This window comes from Dipodomys merriami, unplaced genomic scaffold (genome assembly GCF_024711535.1).
Source record: "Dipodomys merriami isolate MVZ:Mamm:240054 unplaced genomic scaffold, mDipMer1.0.p SCAF_233, whole genome shotgun sequence".
Taxonomy (NCBI): domain Eukaryota; kingdom Metazoa; phylum Chordata; class Mammalia; order Rodentia; family Heteromyidae; genus Dipodomys; species Dipodomys merriami.
Genome location: NW_027203749.1, coordinates 74,128 through 96,824, shown reverse-complemented (window position 1 = coordinate 96,824; position 22,697 = coordinate 74,128). Strand labels below are relative to the sequence as shown.

At 59.9% G+C, this 22,697-nt stretch overlaps 2 protein-coding genes across 9 annotated transcripts in view; both read left to right on the top strand.

Moving 5' to 3' along the window:
* LOC138835307 (chromodomain-helicase-DNA-binding protein 4-like) overlaps positions 1–5,599 on the top strand; it is a 30,292-nt gene extending 24,693 nt beyond the window's left edge. For 5 of the 8 annotated variants that reach the window (XM_070033878.1, XM_070033874.1, XM_070033876.1 and 2 more), the window contains 6 exons: positions 107–244; positions 721–829; positions 1,298–1,430; positions 3,609–3,804; positions 4,695–4,858; positions 4,984–5,599. In XM_070033878.1, coding sequence (XP_069889979.1) covers positions 107–244; positions 721–829; positions 1,298–1,430; positions 3,609–3,804; positions 4,695–4,858; positions 4,984–5,001 — 758 coding nt within the window. In that variant the 3' untranslated portion in view covers positions 5,002–5,599. Of the gene's footprint in view, positions 1–106; positions 245–720; positions 830–1,297; positions 1,431–3,608; positions 3,808–4,694; positions 4,859–4,983 lie in introns of all 8 variants that reach the window. The other 3 variants (XM_070033877.1, XM_070033875.1, XM_070033872.1) reach the window with 1 other exon arrangement.
* Positions 5,600–6,653: 1,054 nt separating this feature from the next.
* LOC138835306 (28S rRNA (cytosine(4447)-C(5))-methyltransferase-like) lies at positions 6,654–22,537 on the top strand. The gene is made up of 14 exons (XM_070033870.1): positions 6,654–6,881; positions 7,227–7,272; positions 14,652–14,740; positions 15,592–15,818; positions 17,273–17,328; positions 17,419–17,566; positions 17,671–17,868; positions 18,075–18,164; positions 18,632–18,719; positions 18,914–19,054; positions 19,659–19,888; positions 20,033–20,155; positions 20,230–20,470; positions 21,986–22,537. Exons 1-14 carry the CDS (start codon positions 6,779–6,781, stop codon positions 22,480–22,482), a joined length of 2,277 nt encoding a protein of 758 aa, XP_069889971.1. The 5' UTR covers positions 6,654–6,778; the 3' UTR covers positions 22,483–22,537.
* The last annotated feature ends 160 nt before the right edge of the window (positions 22,538–22,697 follow it).

Sequence of the window (22,697 nt, the reverse complement as noted above, 5' to 3'; positions counted from 1 at the left end):
GGTGTTGGGAGAGGTGGAGCTTGGCTTGGCTTGGCTTGGGGGGAAGAGGGGGCTGAGGCTTGGGCGGGAGGGGGGGGCAGGCCCACTCACTTTTGCCCCGTTGTAGACGAGAAGAAGGAGGAGGAGGAGAAGAAGGAGGTGATGCTGCAGAACGGGGAGACCCCCAAGGACCTGAGCGACGAGAAGCAGAAGAAAAACATTAAGCAGCGCTTCATGTTCAACATCGCGGACGGCGGCTTCACGGGTGAGGCCACGCGTGCGCGTTGGGGCTGGCCTGGGTGGTCTGGGTGGGCCGCGCGTGCGCGTTGGGGCTGGCCAGCGGGGTGCCGGAGAGGCCGCGCGTGCGCGTTGGGGCTGGCCAGCCGGGTGCCGGAGAGGCCGCGCGTGCGCACAGGGCTGGCCAGCGGGGTGCGGGCTCGAGGCCGCGCGTGCGCACAGGGCTGGCCAGCGGGGTGCGGGCTCCAGGCCGCGCGTGCACACAGGGCTGGCCAGCGGGGTGCGGGCTCGAGGCCGCGCGTGCGCACAGGGCTGGCCAGCGGGGTGCGGGCTCGAGGCCGCGCGTGCGCACAGGGCTGGCCAGCGGGGTGCGGGCTCCAGGCCGCGCGTGCGCACAGGGCTGGCCAGCGGGGTGCGGGCTCCAGGCCGCGCCCGCTGACCTCCCTAGGCGGGTGCGGGCCGAGGGTGCGCGCGGGGTCCGCGTCTCACGGGCTGTCCCCCCAGAGCTGCACTCGCTGTGGCAGAACGAGGAGCGGGCGGCCACCGTCACCAAGAAGACCTACGAGATCTGGCACCGGCGCCACGACTACTGGCTGCTGGCCGGCATCATCAAGTATCCTTGCGGGCGGGCGGCTCCCGGGGCGGCTCCCGGGGCGGCTCCCGGGGTGCCGGGGGTGCCGGGGCTCCCGGGGTGTGGGGGTGCCGGGGCGGCTCCCGGGGTGTGGGGCTCCCGGGGCGGCTCCCAGGGTGTGGGGGTGCCGGGGCGGCTCCCGGGGTGCCGGGGGTGCCGGGGCTCCCGGGGCGGCTCCCGGGGTGTGGGGGTCCCGGGGTGTGGGGGTGCCGGGGGTCCCGGGGCGGCTCCCGGGGTGTGGGGGTGCCGGGGGTCCCGGGGCGGCTCCCGGGGTGTGGGGGTGCCGGGGCTCCCGGGGCGGCTCCCGGGGTGTGGGGGTGCCGGGGGTCCCGGGGCGGCTCCCGGGGTGTGGGGCTCCCGGGGGTGCCGGGGGTCCCGGGGCGGCTCCCGGGTGTGGGGTGCCGGGGCTCCCGGGTGTCGGGCCGGTTGTGCTCCTGAGCGCGCCCGCAGCCACGGCTACGCGCGGTGGCAGGACATCCAGAACGACCCGCGCTACGCCATCCTCAACGAGCCCTTCAAGGGCGAGATGAACCGCGGCAACTTCCTCGAGATCAAGAACAAGTTCCTGGCGCGGAGGTTCAAGGTGAGCGCGGGGAGGGCATGGCCCACGCGGGGGTGGGGGTGGACGAGATTCCAGAAGGTTCTGCCAGGGAGTGAGTCGGCTGGCTCCGCCCTCGTTTGATTTTTCTGTGACTTAGTTTCCAAGTAAGCAGAAGTGAGGGAGCGTGAGGCAGTGCGCGTGCGCAGTGTGGAGGACGCGTGAGGCAGGCAGTGCGCGTGCGCAGTGTGGAGGACGAGTGAGTGCGTGTGCGCGGTGCGGAGGACGAGTGACACAGTGCGCGTGCGCGGTGCAGAGGACGAGTGAGGCAGTGCGTGTGCACAGTGTGGAGGGCGACAGGCTGGCAGCTGCGCGTGCGCGTGTGGCTGAGTGGGGCAGGCAGCTGCGCATGCGCAGTGTGGAGGATGACTGAAGCAGCTGCGCGTGTGTGGTGTGGAGGACGGGTGAGGCAGGAAGCTGCGCATGCGCGGTGTGGAGGACTAGCGGCACAGCTGCGCGTGCGCGGTGCTGACGGGCGGGTGCGAGTTCGTCCATGAGCTGGAGCGTCGGCGAAGGGGCTTCCTGAGGAGGTGGCTGGCGGAGGATGGATGGGGGCCCTTTTCTGGGTCACCGCGCTCGCGTGGATAAAGGGGAGGGGGTGTGCCCCGAGGGGAGGGGGGCACCGAGGCAGCCTCGGGCAGGACCGCACCCCGGAGGCCGAGACCAGACAGCCTCGCGTCCAAAGCCAGCCTGGGCTGGACAGCACCTCAGCCTCCTGCGCAGCGGGGATTACAGGCGGGATCCACCACGCCCGCTCTGAGACTCTTGTCTCTAATTACAGAAGGCTTAAGTGGTGGAGCGCCAGCCTTGATTGATAAAGCTAAGGGACAGCACGCGGCCCTGAGTTCGAGTGCCACCCAGTACTGGCACAACACCAAACCCACCTGTGGCTTTTTGGCCACATAGAAACTGCCCCTGGGGCAGATCTGGCCTCTGGGCCCTGGTATGCCCACTCTTCCACTCGGGGTGATGGGCAGACTCCAGAGACAGCTGCTGTTCCTGCCCCGAGTCATAGAGAAAGTTGGGGGATCTCTCAGGACAGGAACAGCTAGTAGAAAAGAAGGAAGTAGCCGGGCACTGTGGCTCCCGCCTGTCATCCCAGCTGCTCAGGAGGCTGAGACCTGAGGCTCACAGTTCAAAGCCAGCCTGGGAAAGAGAGTCCGTGAGACTCTGATCCCCAATAAACTATTCAGAAGTGGCACTGTGTCTCAAGTGGTAGAACGCCAGCCTTGAGCTAAAGAGCTGAGGGACAGCGCCCAGGCCCAGAGTTCAAGCCCCAAGACTGACCAAAAAAAGAAAAAAAAGGAAGCATATCCACACTGCCTGACCCCCACCGCACCCCAGGAGTCAGACCATCCGCACCTAGGATGTTCATTCCAGAAACATCATAATCCACACAGTGCTGACAAAAACAAAACAAAATAGCTGAAGGCCTGGGAAGGTGGCTCAGTGGTAGAGTGCTCGCCTGGCACGCATGAAGTCCTGGGTTCGATTCCTCAACACCACATACACAGAAAAAGCAGGCCGTGGCGCCGTGCCTCAAGTGGTAGAGCGCTAACCTTGCGCACAAAAGCTTGGGGACAGCACTTAGACCTAGAGTTCAAGCCCCAGCACTGGTCAGAAAAACAGAACCAACCAAAACCCAGCCAGGTGGCCTGTGGTGGGGCATGCCTGTAATCCCCGCACTCAGGAGGCTGGGACAGTATAGCAAGTCGAGAGCAGCGTGGGTAGCTTCGACCTGACCCCACGCCAAACTGCAGCCGTGAGCCGAGGTGGAAGGTGGGAAAGGCTGAGTCCAGGGCAGGAAGAGGATGTTGGATCGGATGGATTGGCAGCGGGTGCAGCCCCAGCACGGGCTTTCTCCTGTCAGTTGCTGGCCCGAAATGGATGTGGGTGAGCCGGTGGGTGCGGACTGCAGGTGTAGCCGAGCAGCAGGTTTTGTGCCCTGCACACCTGTGGCTCTGAGTTCAATACCCACCCTGCAAAGGAAACAAAGAGGGGGAAATTCTCAGCGTGTACACGACTAGTGTTTATTGCACTGTTTTTTGTGTTTTGCCTTTTCCCTCTGCACGTTATAGACAGCTATATGTGCTGTGTGCGCATGCGCGTGCACGCACACGTGTGATCAGGGGCGGGCGTCATCTCGCTCTTTGTGTCCGTCAGCTCCTGGAGCAGGCCCTGGTGATCGAGGAGCAGCTGCGCAGGGCGGCCTATCTGAACATGTCCGAGGACCCCTCGCACCCGTCCATGGCCCTCAACACCCGCTTCGCCGAGGTCGAGTGCCTGGCCGAGAGCCACCAGCACCTGTCCAAGGAGTCCATGGCGGGAAACAAGCCTGCCAACGCCGTGCTGCACAAAGGTAGCCCGTGGCCGCCCGCTCCGCCCTCTCCACCAGCCCTCCCTCCCTCCCCAGGCTGGCCTCAAACCTGGATCCTCAGATCTCAGCCTCCTGAGTAGCTTCAGGTGTGAGCTACAGCGCCCTGCTAGCTTCTGTGCACTTGGGAGCCGGCCTGGGAGCTCGGGCTGTGCTGACGAGCTCTCTGCCTCTCTTTGACTCTTCTAATGTATTCAGGTTCTTGACACGGAATGCAAACTAGCCTAATAAGAGTGTCACCCCGGATTTAGAGGTAACATCAGGTGTTTAAGAGCCCTTCAAATTTTAGACCCCTATCAACCTTTTCTTTCTAATTAAAGCAGAACATGAGGAGGAGGAGGTGGGGTGAAATGAGGCCAAGAAGGCTGCTAGAAAAGAAGTGGGAGGTAACTGCAGGCAATAGTAGAGCACTAAGGAACAGGAACAGGAGCTCCGGGAGGATCACAAGGCCCAACACTCCATCTCTGACCCCCCAAGAATAAAAAGGGGAAATAAGAGACTACAGCAAAGAATAATGAAGGCCAGGTGACTACAATGCAGAGACCGGCTGGGCATGGCAGCCCATTCCTGTAGTTCCAGCAACTCCTCTGTCAGGCCAGCTAGAGGAAGATGAGCAAGTCTGAGACCACCCCAAGCAAAAGGGAGGGAGCCAGTGTGCGTGGCCCAAGGCTTAGCCCCCTCCTGCCGGGCATGCGCAGGCGCTGGGTCCTGAACCCAGGAGGTCAGACCAGCCTGGGCCATCTCAGGAGACGTGTGACCGATTGGAAGTGGGATCGGAGGAGCGGGGACGCAGCGGGTGTGGGGCGCCTGGGCCTCGCGGGGAGAAGCCGTGCTGTGAGGGCGGCCCGGCTCACCGCCTCGGTTTCCCCGTGCAGTTCTGAAGCAGCTGGAAGAGCTCCTGAGCGACATGAAGGCCGACGTGACGCGGCTCCCCGCCACCATCGCGCGCATCCCCCCGGTGGCCGTGAGGCTGCAGATGTCGGAGCGGAACATCCTGAGTCGCCTGGCAAACCGGGCCCCAGAGCCCCCCCCGCAGCAGGTGGGTGTGCCCCGATTGCACCCCCAGCCCCCCTCCTGGAACTGGGGGGGGCCTGCTCCCTGTCCCTGTCTGGTGGCATCTGGGATTGTGACTGGTCGGCCATCTTTCCCCCTGTCCTTCCATAGGTGGCTCAGCAGCAGTGAAGAGCGGATGTGACCATCAGTCATCTCCTCGTGTCCCCGCTTCTCCCCTGGGGGCTTCCTCCTGCCCCCCGGACCCGGTCCCAAAGGAACAGCAGCGCCTGGCACCGCGGGGAGGGGCGGAGCCGCCGGGCGGCCCTTCCTGCTGCGGAGACTGGCAGCGCTCGGTGGCCTATCAGCAGGGAGCTGGCAGCAGTGGGCGGGCCTTGTGGGCCCTGGGCTCCGCCCCTCCGCCACTGTTACACACGGACTCTGCGGTTCCTGCCAGGCTTGAAGAAAAACCATCTGAATCTCCTCTGTTTTTTATTTTGGTTTTATTTTGTGCTTTCTCTCTCTTTTTTTTTGGACATTCAGAGTGGGCGGAACCCTGGGAGACACAGCTACCTCTCTGTTGGCATCATTTTTTTTCATACTAGGAACCCAGCAGTTCCAGCCACTTGACTGAGAGACAAAACGGAACTTAAAAGGCGAAAACCAGAAAAGAAGAAAATTGGGAGGGGAAAAAAAAGAGAAAAAGAACCAAAAAGCATTAAAAAAAAAAAAAAGCAAACAGCAAATTTCTTGATGAAAATGAAAAAATAAAGGTTTCCTTGTATTTTAACGCTCGGATTCCGTGTGGGGTAACAGGTGGATGGGTGCAGACGCCCCAGAAAGAGAAGCGGCCCCAGGGCCCCCTGCAAGCTGGCCCCCCTGCTCCCAGCCTGGGGTTCCAGGCTGCTAGTACAGCATCCATCTGAGACTCGGGGAGAGTTGCGGGGTTGGTTTGTTGCTGGTCCTGGGTCTTGAATTCAAGGCCTGCTCACTGGCGTTGAGGCTGGTGCTCTACCACTTGAGCTACGCGCCACTTCCGCTTTTTCTGTGATTGAGTCTCGTGGGCTCTGCCTGCTCAGGCTGGCTATGAATCCCTGATCCTCAGATCTCAGCTTCCTGTGTAGCTGGGATGACAGGCGGGAGCCACGGGCGTCAGCCTGCGAATTATTTTTAACTTCTGGCCCCAGATTTCAGGACTCTGCCTCAGACTTTGGCTTGGCTTTTTCACTTAAGGCTGGTGTGCTACCACTTGAGCCACAGCTCCACTTCCTGCCTTTTGCTGGAGATGTGCCTCTTATGGACTTTTCTGCCCAGGCTGGCTTCCAACCTCGATCCTCAGGGCCCAGCCTCCTGCGTGGCCTGGATGACAGGCGAGACACAAAGATGCCAGGGAAGTTCCTGGGACGTTTGTTTTTGGTGGCCTTTTTTTGCTGGAACCCAGCGTCTAGAGCTCCAGGCCCCAGCCCTGGAGGCTGGTGAGCCGGTGAAGGGAGGCCTTGAGGCAAGGTCGGGGACCCCAGGGTGGGCAGGGGGTAAAGGGGTTCAGGAAGGGCCGCCTTGCAGAGAGGACATTCTGAGCCTGGTACAAAACCCAGCCTCGGGAGGGCGGGGCCAGCGCGGAGAGGGGCGTGGCCCTGCGAGGGCGGGGCTGGTACACGGAGGGGAGGGGCCTCCTGGTGGGCGGGGCCAGCAAGGGGGAGGGCGGGCGGGGGCGCCGGGATCTCGCGCCTGCGCACTCCCCGGCCTGGGCGGGAAAAAGCGCTCGCTCGTGGCCGGAAGGGGCGGGGCCTAGACGCGCGCTTCCGCCGGCGCTCGCGCGTCGTGCTTCCGCCCCGCGCGACGTCGGAGTGTTCCCGGTCTCCACGTGGGGCGTCCGGTGACGGCGAGGGCCGGGGTTCGGGCCGGCTGAGGGTGAGCGCGGCCGCGGGTTCGCGTCCCGCTGCAGCCTTCTCCCCCGGGCAGGGCCGCCATGGGGCGCAAGTTGGACCCCACGAAGGAGAAGCGCGGGCCCGGCCGCAAGGCCCGGAAGCAGAAGGGCGCCGAGACCGAGCTGCTGCGCTTCCTGCCGGCAGGTGAGGCCGCGGGCCCCGCGCGCCCCGGACCCGGACCCGGGGCCCCGGCCTCCCGAGTTAGCCGGGGTGACAGGCGCGCGCCTGGCACCGAGGCCTCGTCACCCCCAGCGCCAGTCCAGGCCCCCTCGCCCCCCGCCATCGTCTCCCTTCCTCACGAGCCCCTGGAGTTTGTCTGCCCGGGCTGGCCTTGAACCTCGATCCTCGCAACCTCAGCCTCCTGCATAGCGAGGGTTCCAGGCGGGGGGACCGGGCCTGACCTTCTACTCCTTTGAGTTATACAAATGCATTACTCTTATTTCTCGCAAACTTATTTTTCCTTTTTTTTTTTTTAATTTTGCTAATCAGCTGATGATGAAAGTTCCAAGAGACTGTCCAGTCGGGCTCGGAAGAGGTGAGTGCGGATCTCCGGGCGTGCCCTGGTTGGTGTTAGGTTTTTAAAAAGAGGTGACCGAGTAAGAACTGAAACTGCACCACGCACGTGGTATTCAGGTAAGGGGTTTATTCAGTAGACCTGCTGGGACCAGGCAAGGTTGGCACTCCACGCGGCTGGCAAAAGAAAAAAAGAGGGCGGTCTGGCGGCGGTTTAGGCCTTATATAGGGTAGGGGGCGGGGAAGGGTGTGTCCAGGTAAAGGGAAGTGGGATCAGGTGGGAGAAAGGTGTGGCCACATCAGGTTAGGATGTGACCTCAGCAGATGCGGACGTGACCTCTTCCAGGTATCCCAGTTGCCTAGGTAACGCAGGTACTGGGCGAGGTCTGTTCGTCGTCCAGGAATGGACCTTACATTCCAGCCTTTTGATAATTATGAAAAAGGGCGAAGACTCTCTCTGGCTACTTCCTGCTGGCAAGGGGCGTCGTAGGGGTAAAAGGCTGGGATGTGGTCCATGCTGGGAGAAGGCAGCAGGCTGCAGCTGTCGCTTGGGTGTTGATTCCTCGATGAAGTCTGGAGGAGGCGAGTCTGTTGGACGGAGTCTGGAGAAGTTTCATGAGGCATTGACGGAAACCTGAACAAATGGAAACTCTGACAATTTTTAAACCTAGAATGGCTAGCCTTTGAGAGGGAACCTAGAGGGGAGGGTCCCCGGGACCCAGCCTGCGTCACACTCTTCAGGGCACAAGCCAAAAAGTAGAGTCAGTCTGGTGAGTGAATAAGAGCTGACCAGGCAGAAGCGGCGTCCCGACTTCCCCCAGAGCCCTCTAGAGAGAAATGGCCAAGCCCCCAAAGCCAAGCGTCCTCGGCTTCAGAGGTGACCGGCCTTTCAGCTAAAGGCTGTAGGAGCTCTCTGGCGTGGCGCCACGTCTGGACAGAGACTGAGTGACAGAGAGCCGTAGAGTAGTTTCACTCACCAGAGTAGAGAAGTGGTGTGGACATGGATGTGAAGGCCAGAAATGGTATTGGTGAAAAATCTCGCATGGTGTCAAGGCACTTTGGTTCACACAAAAGGGGTAGTTATTGGGTAGATGAAAAGAACACCATGCGCTATTCAGGCAGGAAAAGAAGTTACTGAACTGTAGTCCCACCCAGCATGGTGGAGAAGCATGGCTGAAAAAGGAAAGGGGGGGGAAGAGAGGTGACCTAGTAGGAGGTGACTGCTTCCTGGTCTGCCAGGTCCATGATGTCTGCAAGAAGTGAGTCTCTTCGATGAAGTCTGGAGGAAGTCTTCTCAGGCAGGGGGCTGAACAAAGATGAAAAGCAAATATATTACTGGAAAGAAAAGATTGGATGTCCATGGCTTGGAGGTGACCTAAGGGATGAGGTAGTGAGGTCTTTGGGGAGGAGAGCAATTAGCTCAGTGTTACTCACCCGGATCTTCAGGGATGCGAGATAGCCTTACCTTGGTAGGCCCAAGGGGGGAACAGGTGTACCTCGAAGTCAGTGTTGGCATAGAAGGGGCAGGAGCAGGAGACCTTTTTATTCTTGACAGGTGAATCCACTGTGGCTGTCCCTTGAGCTTGACTGCTGTGGGGGTGGTCAGCAGAACCTGGTGAGGGCCTGTCCACTTAGGGTGTAAACCAGATGGATTAAGGGTCTTGAGAAACACTTGATCACCAGGCAAAATTGGGGGAGTGGGAAAGGGGCCTTGATGAGGCTGAGGGAGACACTGGTCAGCATGTTGGCGCAGCATGTGCCTAAGAAAGGTTAGGACGGGAAGGTAGTCTATTAGTGGAGTTTTGGTATTGTCAGTAGGGAAATTACCTAGGAGAAAAGGTCTTCCATACATTAACTCAAAGGGGCTGAGGAAAGTAGGGCTGCGGGGAGAAACACGTAAGCGGGTGAGCGCCAGGGGTAACAGTTCTGGCCAGGATTGTTGGAGCTCTAGAGAAAGTTTAGTAAGTTGTGTCTTAAGGAGCGCATTAGCTCTTTCAACCTTTCCAGAAGACTGAGGCCTATAAGGAATGTGAAGATTCCACTGGATGTTTAGAGAGGATGCCACCTGTTGGGTCACTTTGGAGATGAAAGCAGGTCCATTGTCAGATTGAAGTGACCTGGGTAAGCCAAACCTAGGAATAATTTCTTTAATAAGGACAGAGGCAACTGTGTCAGCTGTCTCCGACGTTGTGGGATAGGCTTCAATCCATCCTGAAAAGGTATCAACCATAGTTAGAAGGTATTTGAGCCGCTTACATCTGGGCATGTGAGTGAAGTCTATCTGCCAGTCTTCCCCTGGGGTGTGTCCCCGTGCTTGGTGTGTGGGGAATGCAGCTGGTCGGAGACCACCCTGTGAGGAAGTAAGAGAACACGTGGGGCAGGCTTGGGTAATAGCCTTTAGTCGAGTAGTTAGGCTAGGGCAATGGATTAAAGGTTTAAGAAGGTGGGAGAGAGGCTTGTATCCAATATGCAGCGCCTGGTGAACCTGGGAAAGAAAGCTGTCTGCTTGTGTCTCAGGAAGAACAACTCGTCCTTCCAGAGACCACCATCCCTGTGCTTCCTGGGAGGCTCCCTGGTGCATAAGTTCCTCGATCTCCTGTGGGGTATAAGAGGGTTGAATTGAAGGCAATACCAGAAGCAAGGGAGCTGGAAGTTGTCCCTGGAGTTGTCTCTGGGCTGCTAGCTTTGCCTCCCGGTCTGCTTTTGAATTGCCGACTGTAATGGCATCCAATCCTGTCTGGTGTCCTCTGCAGTGGATGACCGCAACCTGTTGGGGAAGGGAAGCAGCTTCTAATAGTTTAAGAATAAGTGAGGCATTAGTTATGGGAGTCCCTTTGGTGGTCAGGAAGCCACGTTCCTTCCAAATTGCTGCATGAGAATGGAGAATATGATAGGCATATTTTGAGTCTGTATAAATATTGATCTTCCGGCCCTTGGCTAGAATTAAGGCCCTAGTTAAAGCTATAAGTTCTGCCTTTTGTGAGGTAGTGCTAGGGGGCAGAGGGCTGCTTTCAAGAATGGTAGAGTTATTAACGATGGCATAGCCCGCAACTCGGCTTCCTGAAGAGGTAGATGTGGAACTGCCATCGATGTACCAGGTGTCTTCTGGGTCAGGAAGAGGAGTTTCCGAGATACCTGTAAAATGGGGTGTGAATTCCTCCAAGGTCTCTGTACAGGAATGGGAAAGAGGGTTAGAATTGGATGGAAGCAAGGTGGCTGGATTGAGCGGGGAGCAGCTTTCCAGTGAAAAGTCAGGGTTTTGAATAAAAGTAACATGAAACAGCTGTAGGCGGGAAGGGGAAAGGGAAGACAGGGATTTATGAGACAAAAGGTCCTTTAGTCTGTGGGGAGAGCGAATGGTAGTGGGTTGGCCAAAAGTGAGTTTTGTGCTCTCCTGTGCCAAGGTGGCTGCTGCGGCCAAAGCTCGGAGACATGCTGGCCAGCCTTTTACCGTTGGGTCTAGCTGCTTTGAGAGGTAGGCCACAGGTCTAAATGAGGGGCCTGACATTTGTCCAAGAACCCCAAGGCCAATTCCCCACTTCTCAGTGACATAGAGTATAAAGGGTTCCTTGAGGTTAGGTAGAGCCAGTGCTGGAGCCCGAAGAAGCGCTTGCTTCAGAACTTTAAATGGGGTGTCAATGGGCTTTGTGGGGTCTGGCGGCTCCAGTAGGGAACCTTTGGATGCCTCATAAAGAGGTTTGGCCAATGTAGCAAAACCGGGTATCCAAATACGAAGGAAGCCTGCAAGTCCCAGGAAAGACAGAATGTCCTCCTTGGTCTGTGGGACAGAGAGAGACTCAATGTAGGCTTTTCTATCAAGGGTAATTCTTCTCTCTGTAGGAGTTATGGACAAACCCAAGTATGTTACCTCTGACTTTGCTATCTGGGCCTTTGAAGGAGAGACTCTATATCCTTTTGTCAACAGGAAGTTGAGGAGGTCAGCTGTATGTTGGCGAGCCAACTCAAAGGAAGGGCTGCAAAGCAAAAGATCATCCACATACTGGAGAACAATGCTAGGAGACACCTGAAGAGAGAGGAGATCCTTTGATAAAGCCTGTCCAAAGAAATGGGGACTGTCTCGAAACCCTTGAGGGAGGACCGTCCAGGTCAGCTGTTGTGCCCTTGAAGTGTCTGGGTCCACCCAAGTAAAAGCAAAGAAATCTTGGCAGTCAGGATGCAGGGGGATTGTGAAGAATGCATCCTTGAGGTCCAGCACCGAGAAGTGGGTGGTACCAGGAGGTATCTGTGAAAGGAGAGTATATGGGTTAGGCACAACAGGATGAATGGGAAGGACTGCAGCATTAATAGTGCGCAGGTCCTGGACTAGGCGATAGGTCCCATCAGGTTTAACTACTGGCAGGATAGGGGTGTTAAAGGGGGAGTTAGTGGGTCTGAGAAGTCCTTGTTTAAGAAGGCGAAGGATGATGGGTTTTAAACCTTGCCTGTGCCTAAGGGAAATGGGGTATTGGGAAGTACCAGGGAAATGGGTAGGGTCTTTAAGTTTAATGAGGACAGGAGTATGGTGTCTAGCCATAGTAGGAGTGGAAGTATCCCAGATAAGAGGGTTGACAAGATCTGGAGGTAAAGGGAAAGGATTTAGTTGGGAAGTTACAGGTGGAGGTTCATCTAAAGACAAAAGTAGAACAGGTGTGGGCTGTTTGGGGATATGGAATGAAAGGGAGACCTGAAATTTAGAGAGCAAGTCCCTTCCTAGGAGTGGGGTAGGACAGTGAGGTAGGATTAGGAAGGAGTGTGAAAAAGGAAAGTCTTCTATTTTACATGATACTGGTCCCGTAGTTGGGGGACAGGTAGGTAGGCCATCTACACCCACCACCGAGATCTGGGAGGGAAAAGTCTTGCCTGTATATTGACATAGCACCGAGTAAGTCGCTCCCGTATCCAAGAGAAAAGATATTAACTTACCGGCTACATAGAAACACACCCTGGGCTCCGTCATTGTGATGGTTTGGTTGTTGGGAGCAGGTGGCCCTGGGCACCTTCATTCTGTAGCCAAGCAGAAAATCTCCGACCGGTCTGGCTCCGCCTGCCTGGGTGGGCGGGGTGGGGGAGGGGCTGGCCTACCTTGTGGAGGTGAGGAGGGGCAATCGACTCCCCAATGTCCTTGTTGTCCACACCTTGGGCAGGGTCCAGGTGGAGGTCGTGGTGAGGGACAGAATTTCGCCCAGTGGCCCTCTTGTCCACACTTGAAGCATGCTCCAGGTGGTGTTTGTTGGGTGCGTCTCCTCAGAGGAGGCCGGATGGCAGCAGCCAGGATTTGATAGTTTTCCCTCTCACGGGCTGTCTTATCGGCAATCTCCTGTTCCTCTCGATTATTGAAAACTTTAAATGCCATACTCACCAGATCTCGTTGAGGGGTCTGAGGACCGTTCTCAGCCTTTTTTAACTTTTTTCTAATATCGGGGGCTGATTGGGCAATAAAATGAGTATTGAGAACCACCTTAGCCTCTGGTGACTCTGGGTCCAGCCTTGTATAGCGCTGGAGCGCTACTGTAAGGCGTTCAAGAAATTCCGCCGGGTTTTCATTGGGCCTTTGAGTAATGTGGTTTAATTTGTCGTAATTAACAGGAAGATAGGCTGCCTTTTGAAGGCCAGCCACTAAGCAAGTTATCATCCTATTTCTGCTTTCCCGCCCAGGAGCATTATGTTGATAATTCCAATTGGGCTCTTCCCTAGGCACAGCTGTTGCTCCCACTGGAAAGTTAATATCTAGGCGGTGAGCTTCATCGGCATGTGCCTGGGCTGCAGTCCACACCCTTTCTTTTTCCTCAGCAGTAAGGGTAGAGGATAGCATTAGATATATGTCCTGCCAAGTAAGGTCATAGGTCTGAGCCAGGTTCTTAAACTGCTTGACATAATTATTAGAATCTTGGGCATAAGATCCCAGCCGCTTCTCAATCTGAGCAATATCAAACATTGAGAATGGCGCATGCACCCTAATTACACCTTCAGCCCCTGCCACCTCTCGCAAAGGGCACAGGGGGTCTGGTGGAGGTTGTGTGCCACCAGTGCGAGACCGGGTGTGAGCTGCAGGGGGGGAGGAGATAGAGGGTGAAGGAGAGGAGAGTGAAGAAGGTGGGGAAGGCACCAGATGCTCAGCAGGAAGAGGGGCAGAGTCAAAAAGAGGGTCAGGCACCTCAGGCTCCGGAGGGAGCCCTGCGCTAGAGTTGGGTTCTCCACGTGCCAGGAGGAGTGGAAAGGCCGGGCATGATTGGCATAGGGCCGGGTTGTCCCGGAGAGCAAAGAATGGCTGAATATGAATGACCTCAGACCATTTACCATTACGACGGCAAAAATCGTCTAAATCTCTGAGAATGACATAGTCCAAAGTCCCATCTCTGGGCCATCGAGAACGATTATCCAGTTGGTACTGTGGCCAAACTTGAGTGCAATAATAAATCAGGCGTTTCTTGTCGATGCAGTTAATAGACAAGACGTCCAGGGAACGCAGGAGGCATTTCAATGGAGTTTCCTCCTTTGGGCGTGACTTACAACAACCCATTAGAAATGCAAAAGAGAAAAACGTAGGGGGAAAAATTTAGTGAGTGAAGGAGGGCTTACTGAATGGAAGCGGTGTCCCAATTTACCACCGAGCCCTCTAGAGAGAAGTGACGAACAACCGGAGTCAAGTAAAGGCCTAGTAGGTTCTCCGGCGTGGTATCTGTAAAGAGACTGAACGACAGAGACCCCTTAGGGAGCAGGTCACTCACCAAAATGTAGAAGTGTCGAGGAAGATGCAGAGGCCAGCAATAGAATTGATGCACTGTGTCCGCAGCAGATAGACGGGTTCATAAAAGGCCGTCAGAACTGTGGGTATTCCTCAGAGCAAAAAGGGAAAAACAAAAATGAAAAAAAGAAAAAAAACAGAGAGGAATCTCGGCTGTCCTGACTTTAAGCCCTTTATCCGAGTCACGGCACCATTTATGTTAGGTTTTTAAAAAGAGGTGACCGAGTAAGAACTGAAACTGCACCACGCACGTGGTATTCAGGTAAGGGGTTTATTCAGTAGACCTGCTGGGACCAGGCAAGGTTGGCACTCCACGCGGCTGGCAAAAGAAAAAAAGAGGGCGGTCTGGCGGCGGTTTAGGCCTTATATAGGGTAGGGGGCGGGGAAGGGTGTGTCCAGGTAAAGGGAAGTGGGATCAGGTGGGAGAAAGGTGTGGCCACATCAGGTTAGGATGTGACCTCAGCAGATGCGGACGTGACCTCTTCCAGGTATCCCAGTTGCCTAGGTAACGCAGGTACTGGGCGAGGTCTGTTCGTCGTCCAGGAATGGACCTTACAGTTGGGATGTGCGTTTTGCCGCTTGGGGGGGTGGAGCGCGCTGATGGTGAGTGATCCGCTGTGCACTCGAGACGTGTCCACGTTTCCTGTACTTCACAGGGCAGCCAAGAGGAGGCTGGAATCTGTGGAGATCCCTAAGACAAACAGGTCTCCTGGGGCCAAAGCCTTACCTGGACAGCTACCAAAAGGTCAGTGAACCCCGGTCCAGGAGCTTACCTGTCCAGTGTTCTCAATCCTGGTGTGTGTGTGGGGAGATTTCTGGAATAAAGGGGAGAGCCTGAGCCCAGTGGTGGTTCTGAGGCCTTTAATCTTAGCTACTCAGGAGGCTGAGATCTGAAGATTGAGGTGTAATTCAAGGGAGTAGAAGGTCGGGCCTTGGTGTTCACGCCTGTAATCCTAGCTATTCAGGAGGCTGAGATGCAAGGATCAAGGTTCAAAGCCAGCCAGAGCAAGTTTCTGAGACTCGGTTCCTGTTTTGGGGCTTGTATTCAAGGCCTGGATGCTGTCCCTGAACTTTAGGACTCCTAGGCTAGTGCTCTGCCCCCTGAGCCACAGCTCCACTTCTGGCTTTTTTTCTTTTTTCTTTTTTGGTGGTTCACTGGAGATCAGAGTTTCATGGATTTTCTTGCCTGGGCTGGCTTTGAACTGCAGTCGTTAGATCTCAGTCTCTTGAGTATCTGGGATGACGGATGTGACCCATCAGTGCCCAGCTTTTGAGACTTTTATCTCCAGTGAGCCAGCAAAAAGCCAGAAAAGGTCCAGTGCCAGTGCTCACACCTGTCATCCCAGCTACTCAGGAGGCTGAGATCTGAGGATCACAGGCCAAAACCAGCCTGGGCTTTCCTGCCTGTGAGACTCTGATCTCCCATGAACCACCAGAAAACCAGAAGTGGTGCTGTGGCTCAAGTGGTAGAGCGCCAGCCTTGAGCTGAAGAGCTGAGGGGCAGCGCCCAGGCCCTGAGTTCAAGACCAACAAAAAAAAAAGGGGGCAGAAAGGGCGCTGTGACCCAAGTAGCAGCGTCACATGGGGCATTTGCAGGAGCTGTCGGGCTCTCCGGTCAGAAGGGAGCCCAGGCCTTGTTGAGCACTGCTCGGGGCAGGAAGCGTCCGGCACCTGCACACAGCAGCGAGGAGGAGGAAGAGGAGGACGAGGAGGAGGAGGAGGCTGAGGTGAAGCAGGATGGCCTGTGGGGCTCGGAAGACAGCGATGCTGACATGGTGGATGACTACGGCGCCGACTCGCACTCCGAGGGCGAGGATGAGAAGGTCAGATTCACTTCTAGATACTCACTCCCGGATCTTTGGAATGTTTCTCCCCTCCCTACGCAGCTCAGAGGACAGCTGGTGGGCCTCTGGGCTCAGCTCCCCGTAGCCTGGATTACAGGCGTGCACACCACACCTGGCTTGCCTTCTAGTTTCTCGCCTGATGGCTCAGCCTCTCCTGGGACTGACATTACATGGCAGTAGAAGCCACCACTGGCTCCTTCTGCCTTGAATCTTCTCTGAGCATAAGCTTGAAAGAGCTACAGGGTAGCGTGTTTAAATAAATAAGGATGGGCGTCGGGCCGGGCGCTGGTGGCTCCCTCGTGTCGTCCCAGCGACTCAGGAGGCTGAGATCTGAGGATGGCGGGGCAAAGCCAGCCCGGGCAGGAAAGTCCGTGAGACTCTGATCTCCCATAAACAACCCAAAAACCGTAAGTGGCGCTGTGGCTCAAGAAGTAAAGCGCTCGCTCGCCTTGAGCAAAAAGTTCAGGGACAGTGCCAGGCCCTGAGTTCAAGCTCCAGGATTGGTTAAAAAAAAAAAGAAGAAGTAGAGGCATACCTCAAGGGATAGGGTGCTGGCCTCAAAGGGAAAAATTAAGGGACAGGGCTTAGGTCCTGAGTTTCACCCAGTACCAGTACCAGCACGCATGCGCGCGTGCACACACACAGACACACCCAGGTGATGCGTATCTGTAATCCTAGAACTCTGGAGGCTGTGATGGGAAGTGGTCAGCTTGCATATGATTTTTTAATCATCATGTAGTTTCTGCAGTGATGTGTGTGCTCGCGCATGCTTGTGTGTGAGATGGATTCGAACCCAGGGCCTTGAGCATGGGGTGCTGGTGCTCTAGCCCCAGCCCACAGCCCTTGTATGAAGGCTTGTTGGTTTCATTGCTTACCATATCTCCTTTTTTGGGAGGTAGGGGGTTGGGGTCGGGGATGGTAGTGGGGCTCGCACCCAGAGCCTGGGTGCTGTGCCTGTGTTTTTTTTTTTTTGTCCGGTCGTGGGGCCTGAACTCTGGGCCTGGGCACTGCCCCTCAGCTCTTCAGCTCAAGGCTAGCGCTCTACCAATTGAGCCATAGCGTCACTTCCGGCTTTTTTCTTTTTGCTTATGTGGTGCTGAGGAATCGAACCCAGGGCCTCATGCTTGCAAGGCAAGCGCTCTACCACTGAGCCACCTTCCCAGCCCCTGTGCTTGTGTTTTTTCTGTGAAGACTGGCGCTGCACACTTGAGCCACAGCCCCACTTGGGGTTTTGGATGGTTCACTGGAGATCAGAGTCTCACAGACTTTCCTGCCTGCGCTGGCCTCGAACTGTGATCCTCAGATCTCAGTCTCCTGAGTCGCTGGGGTGTCAGGCACAGCCTCCGTGGAGGATACACACCTGCGTTGGCGGGTCAGGGGTCAGCGGGTCAGGGGTCAGCGGGTGGACTTCCCAGCCCCCCCTCTCTTTTCAGTTGTTGCCCATTGAGCGAGCAGCCCGGAGGCAGAAGGCGCTGGAGGCCGCGGTGGGGTGAGCGAGGGGCTGCGGCGGAGGCCGGGGTGCGTGTGTGAGCGTGAGTGTGTTCTGGTGTGTGACTCGCCGACCCCGGACCTGCTTCAGAGGCCAGGGGAGCGAGGAGGACTCTGAGGAAGAGGAGGCGCCGTCCCCCGAGCCCCGCGAACCCGGAGAGGCCGAGGGGGACCTGCAGATCAACGTGGACCAGGACGAGCCCTTCGTGCTGCCCCCTGCTGGCGACACGGAGCAGGATATCCTTCCCCGTGTGGGGGGACGGGGTGGGGGGTGGTGGTGGAGGGGGACCGCCCGGCCCCAGGGCCTCACGGTGCGTGGACAGCCCCTTGACTGCACCCACATGCCCAGGCCCCCGACCTGCAGCGCGTGCACAAGCGGATCCAGGACCTCGTGGGGGTGCTGCGTGATTTCGGGGCGCAGCGGGAAGAAGGCCGCTCCCGCGCCGAGTATCTGAGCCGCCTGCAGAAGGACCTGGCCACCTACTACTCCTACGGGGACTTCCTGCTGCGCAAGCTCGTGGAGCTCTTCCCCCTGGCCGAGGTGCGTCGCCCCCCCCCCCCCAACTTTTGTTGTTCTGGATTGGAACTCGGGGCCTGGCCGCGCTGTCCCTGAGCTTTTGCAGCTCAGAGCTGGCGCTCTACCTTTGAGCCACTCCAAAGACTTTGCCTGCCCGGGCTGGCTTTGAACTGTGATCCTCAGATCTCAGCCTCCTGGGCTGAGGCCCCGCCCTCTCATCTCTGATGCAGCTGATCGAGTTCCTAGAAGCCAATGAGGTGCCTCGGCCCATCACCCTCCGTACCAACACCCTGAAGACCCGGCGCCGAGACCTGGCACAGGTGAGGTCTCGGCCCAGGGTGGCGGGTACTGTTGCTGCACACCCACGATCACCCCCCACCCCACCCTCCGTCCCCACCCCCGCGCCTCCTACACCTGCAAACCTAGGTCTGGGTGCTGAGAGCCGTGGGCCCCAAGGGGCCAGGGACTGTGACCTCTAACCCCCACATCTGGGACGTCGTATCAGTTCCTCTCCATCTGTGAGGATACTAGGATTTGAACTCAGGGCCTGGCTGCTGAACTTGCACCTGTTTACTCAACGCTGAGCCCCAACTCCATTTCTGGGATGTTTTTTTGCCCAATCATTGGCGATCAGAGCTTCACAGCCTTTCCCTGTCCAGACTGCCTTCCACCTGCATCCTCCAGCCTCGGCTGGGATTACAGGCAGGAGCCACGGCGCTGGGCCTCGGGTGTCTGCTAGGCAGAGCAGCTCCCGAGGTTTCCTCCCGTCCGTCCTCCTCACTTTCAGGCTCTCATCAATCGCGGCGTCAACCTGGACCCCCTGGGCAAGTGGTCCAAGACCGGCCTGGTGGTGTACGACTCCTCGGTGCCCATTGGTGAGAGCCGCCCCGCCCCGCGCACAGGCCCCGCCCCCGCGGCGGCCCCACCCTGCCCAGGCCCCGCCCCGCGGCGGCCCCACCCTGCCCAGGCCCCGCCCCCGTGCACAGGCCCCGCCCCCGCGGCGGCCCCGCCCCCGCGCCCAGGCCCCGCCCCGCCCAGCGGCCCTGTGTCACCGCCGTGGTCTCCGCAGGCGCCACCCCCGAGTACCTGGCCGGGCACTACATGCTGCAGGGCGCCTCCAGCCTGCTCCCCGTCATGGCGCTGGCGCCCCAGGAGCACGAGCGGGTCCTCGACATGTGCTGCGCCCCCGGGGGCAAGACCAGCTACATGGGTGAGTGCGGGGCGGCGGGGCGCGCGCGGTGGTGGGGGGCGGGCGTGGGGGCGGGGTGCAGGTGGGGGGCGGGGTGCAGGTGGGGGCGGGGTGCAGGTGGGGGCGGGGTGCAGGTGGGGGCGGGGTGCAGGTGGGGGCGGGGTGCAGGTGGGGGCGGGGTGCAGGTGGGGGCGGGGTGCAGGTGGGGGCGGGGTGCAGGTGGGGGGCGGGCGTGGGGGCGGGGTGCAGGTGGGGGGCGGGGTGCAGGTGGGGGGCGGGCGTGGGGGCGGGGTGCAGGTGGGGGGCGGGCGTGGGGGCGGGGTGCAGGTGGGGGCGGGGTGCAGGTGGGGGCGGGGTGCAGGTGGGGGCGGGGTGCAGGTGGGGGCGGGCGTGGGGGCGGGGTGCAGGTGGGGGCGGGGTGCAGGTGGGGGCGGGGTGCAGGTGGGGGCGGGGTGCAGGTGGGGGCGGGGTGCAGGTGGGGGCGGGGTGCAGGTGGGGGCGGGGTGCAGGTGGGGGGCGGGGTGCAGGTGGGGGGCGGGGTGCAGGTGGGGGCGGGCGTGGGGGCGGGGTGCAGGTGGGGGGCGGGCCGGGCCGCCCACCCCCTCCCTCCTTCTACCCCCCCCAGCCCAGCTGATGAAGAACACGGGCGTCATCCTCGCCAACGACGCCAGCGCCGAGCGCCTCAAGAGCGTGGTGGGGAACCTGCACCGCCTGGGGGTCACCAACGCCATCGTGAGCCACTACGACGGGCGCCAGTTCCCCAAGGTGGTGGGGGGCTTCGACCGCGTGCTGCTGGACGCGCCCTGCAGCGGCACGGGCGTCATCTCCAAGGACCCCGCCGTGAAGACCAACAAGGTGGGCGGCGCCGCCTGGGCACTGGGCATGCGCCGGGCCGATGGGCCGGCACTGGGCAAGCGCCAGGGTGCTGGACCGGCGCGCCGACACTGGGCATGCGCGGGGGGGGGGCACCCGCTCACCCGGCCCCTCCCTGTGCTGCAGGACGAGAAGGACATCCTGCGCTGCGCGCACCTGCAGAAGGAGCTGCTCCTGAGCGCCATCGACTCCGTCAACGCCGCCTCCAAGACGGGCGGCTACCTGGTCTACTGCACCTGCTCCATCATGGTGAGCTGCGGCCCGGGGGCGGGCGGGCGGGCGCCCGGGAGCCCCCCTCACCCCCCGCACCCCCCGCACCCCAGGTGGAGGAGAACGAGTGGGTGGTGGACTACGCCCTGAAGAAGCGGAACGTGCGTCTGGTGCCCACCGGCCTGGACTTCGGCCAGGAGGGCTTCACGCGCTTCCGCGAGCGCCGCTTCCACCCGAGCCTGCGCGCCGCCCGCCGCTTCTACCCGCATGCGCACAACATGGACGGCTTCTTCATCGCCAAGCTCAAGAAGTTCTCCAACGCCGTCCCCCAGGCCCCGGCCCCGGCCCCCGCAGGTGGGTGATCCGCCCGTCCCCACCCCCACTTCGTTTCTTTTGCCAGGCCTGGGCTTGAACTCAGCGCCTGGCGCCGTCCCTGAGCTGCTTTTGCTCCAGGCTGGCGCTCTACCACTTGAGCCGCAGCGCCACTTCTGGCTTTCTCACTGGGGATTCGAACCCACGGCTTCGTGCATGTGAGGCGAGCACTCTACCATCTAAGCCACGCTTCCAGCCCCCCCATCCCCCCACTTGCTTCTTAATGCCAGGGCTTGAACAATTCCTCTGCTCAGTTGAGATGCTATACCACTTGAACCACACCTGCACTTTGTAGTTTTTTGATAGTGAGTTGGAGAGGAAACAGCAGTTTTTTCATGGGCTGCCACTGTGCAGTCCTCTGACCTCAGCCTCCGCAGTAGCCGGGATTACAGGCGTGAGCTGCTGGTGGCGTGACTGCAGGACAGCAGCGTGCGTAGGTGCGCGCTCTTCCTCTGTGCTTCACCGGGAGACCCTGGTTATCCACTCCCCAGCCCCTCTGTGCAGGTTGGGGCGCACACAGATGGGGGAGCCCCTCCCTTGCACGTGGCCCTGTTGAGCACTAAGTGCCGGTCCGCGGCCGGCTGTGGTTTCTCTGGCTTCTTGGCCCTGGATCGACTTACTGGTAACATAATATTCCCTGCTGCTCTGGCATTGCCGGGCTGGGCTGGCCTCGCGCTGGCCTCACAGAACCGTCAGCACTTTTGAGTCCATCACACTAATGGAGGATCGCGCCCTCCACCATCCTGAGGCGGGCGGGGATCTCCAGGGGGAGGGTGGGGTTCTCCGCAGCACCGGCCTGTGACCTCTGCCTGCCCATAAAGAATCCTGACTTCCTCACCACCAAGCAGAGTGGGGATCTGCTCTAAACGATTTGATTTGGGGGCGGGGAGGAGGAATGGCCCCCAGGGCCTGTGCCTGCTAGGGAGGCGCCTACCCGCTGGGCCACGCCCCCGGCGCTGCTTTTTGTTTTTCTTTTCAGTCAGTGCCCCTTACAAAGCCGGCATCTGAATGTTATCATAAACTTGGCGACCTCCACTGTCCTGTTTCTAGTGGGGGGGGATCCTCGTTTTCGTGGGTTGCTTGACAGCTCACAGCGAGAAAGAATGACCTCCGGCTTGACGAAACACCCGGTGGCCCCCGCCTGGCATCCCAGCTACTCAGGAGGCTGAGATCTGAGGATCGCGGTTCAAAGCCAGCCCAGGCAGGAAAGTCCGGGAGACTCTGATCTCCAATAAATCACCAGAAAACACGAAGTGGCGCCGTGGCTCGAGTGGTAGAGCGCCCAGGCCTTGGGTTCAAGCCCCACAACCAGCTCCCCCCCCCCCAAAAAAGTAACGTGAAGCCCAGTGCCTGAGGCTGGGCCCTGGGCTCCACCTGCTCCTCGGGGTGCCGTACCCCCGGTGTCCTCCACGGGGCGCTGGGCCCCAAGGGGTGCGGACGGAGGCCCCCCGCTGCCCGGGCAGGCCCGGAGTCACCTGTGCTGTCGTTGCCCCCCAGGGACTCGTGCGGCCGACCCCCCTGCGGAGCCGGACCGCCCCGCGCCCCAGAGCCGCAGCCCGCCCGCCAGGGAGGCCAGGGCGGCCGCGAAGGCCCAGCGGGCGCCGCGCCCCAAGAAGCTCAACGGCGTCCCCGGCGGGGCGGGCGCCGGGCCGCCCCCCGCGGCCCCCGGCCTGCAGGACTGCAGCCCGCCCGCTGGCCGGGCCCGATCCGGCCCGGGGCCCGGGGTGACCGGGAGGCCGCGGCCGCCGGCCGCCAAGAAACACGGGTCCCCCGCGGACGCCCGGCCGCCGGGCCCCGGATCCCGGGCCCCCCCCAGGCCCCGGGGCCGCCACCGCCCCCCGGGCAAGGCCCGAGCGGCCGGGAACGAGCAGCACCGGACGAACGGCGTCCCCAAAGCCCGGCCGCGTCCCGCCGCGCCCTCGCCCAGTTCCAGCCGGCCTCCGCCCGCCAAGAGGAGGAAGCCGGGGCCCGGCGGCCCGCGCGAGCGGCCGTGACCGTGGGCTGCCCCGCCGCGAGCCCCGACACTCCACACCCCAATACACTCTCCGCCCGCCCGACCGCGCCTCTGTGTTGTTTTTGGGGGACGGGGGGGGGGGGTCGGCGACGCGTCCCCATCCCGGCCGGCCGCTCGCACTCCGGCCGCGCCTTCTGATTGGCCGGCACCGCCCGCCCCCTGCCCTCTGCACCGCCGGCCGGGCTCTCCTGATTG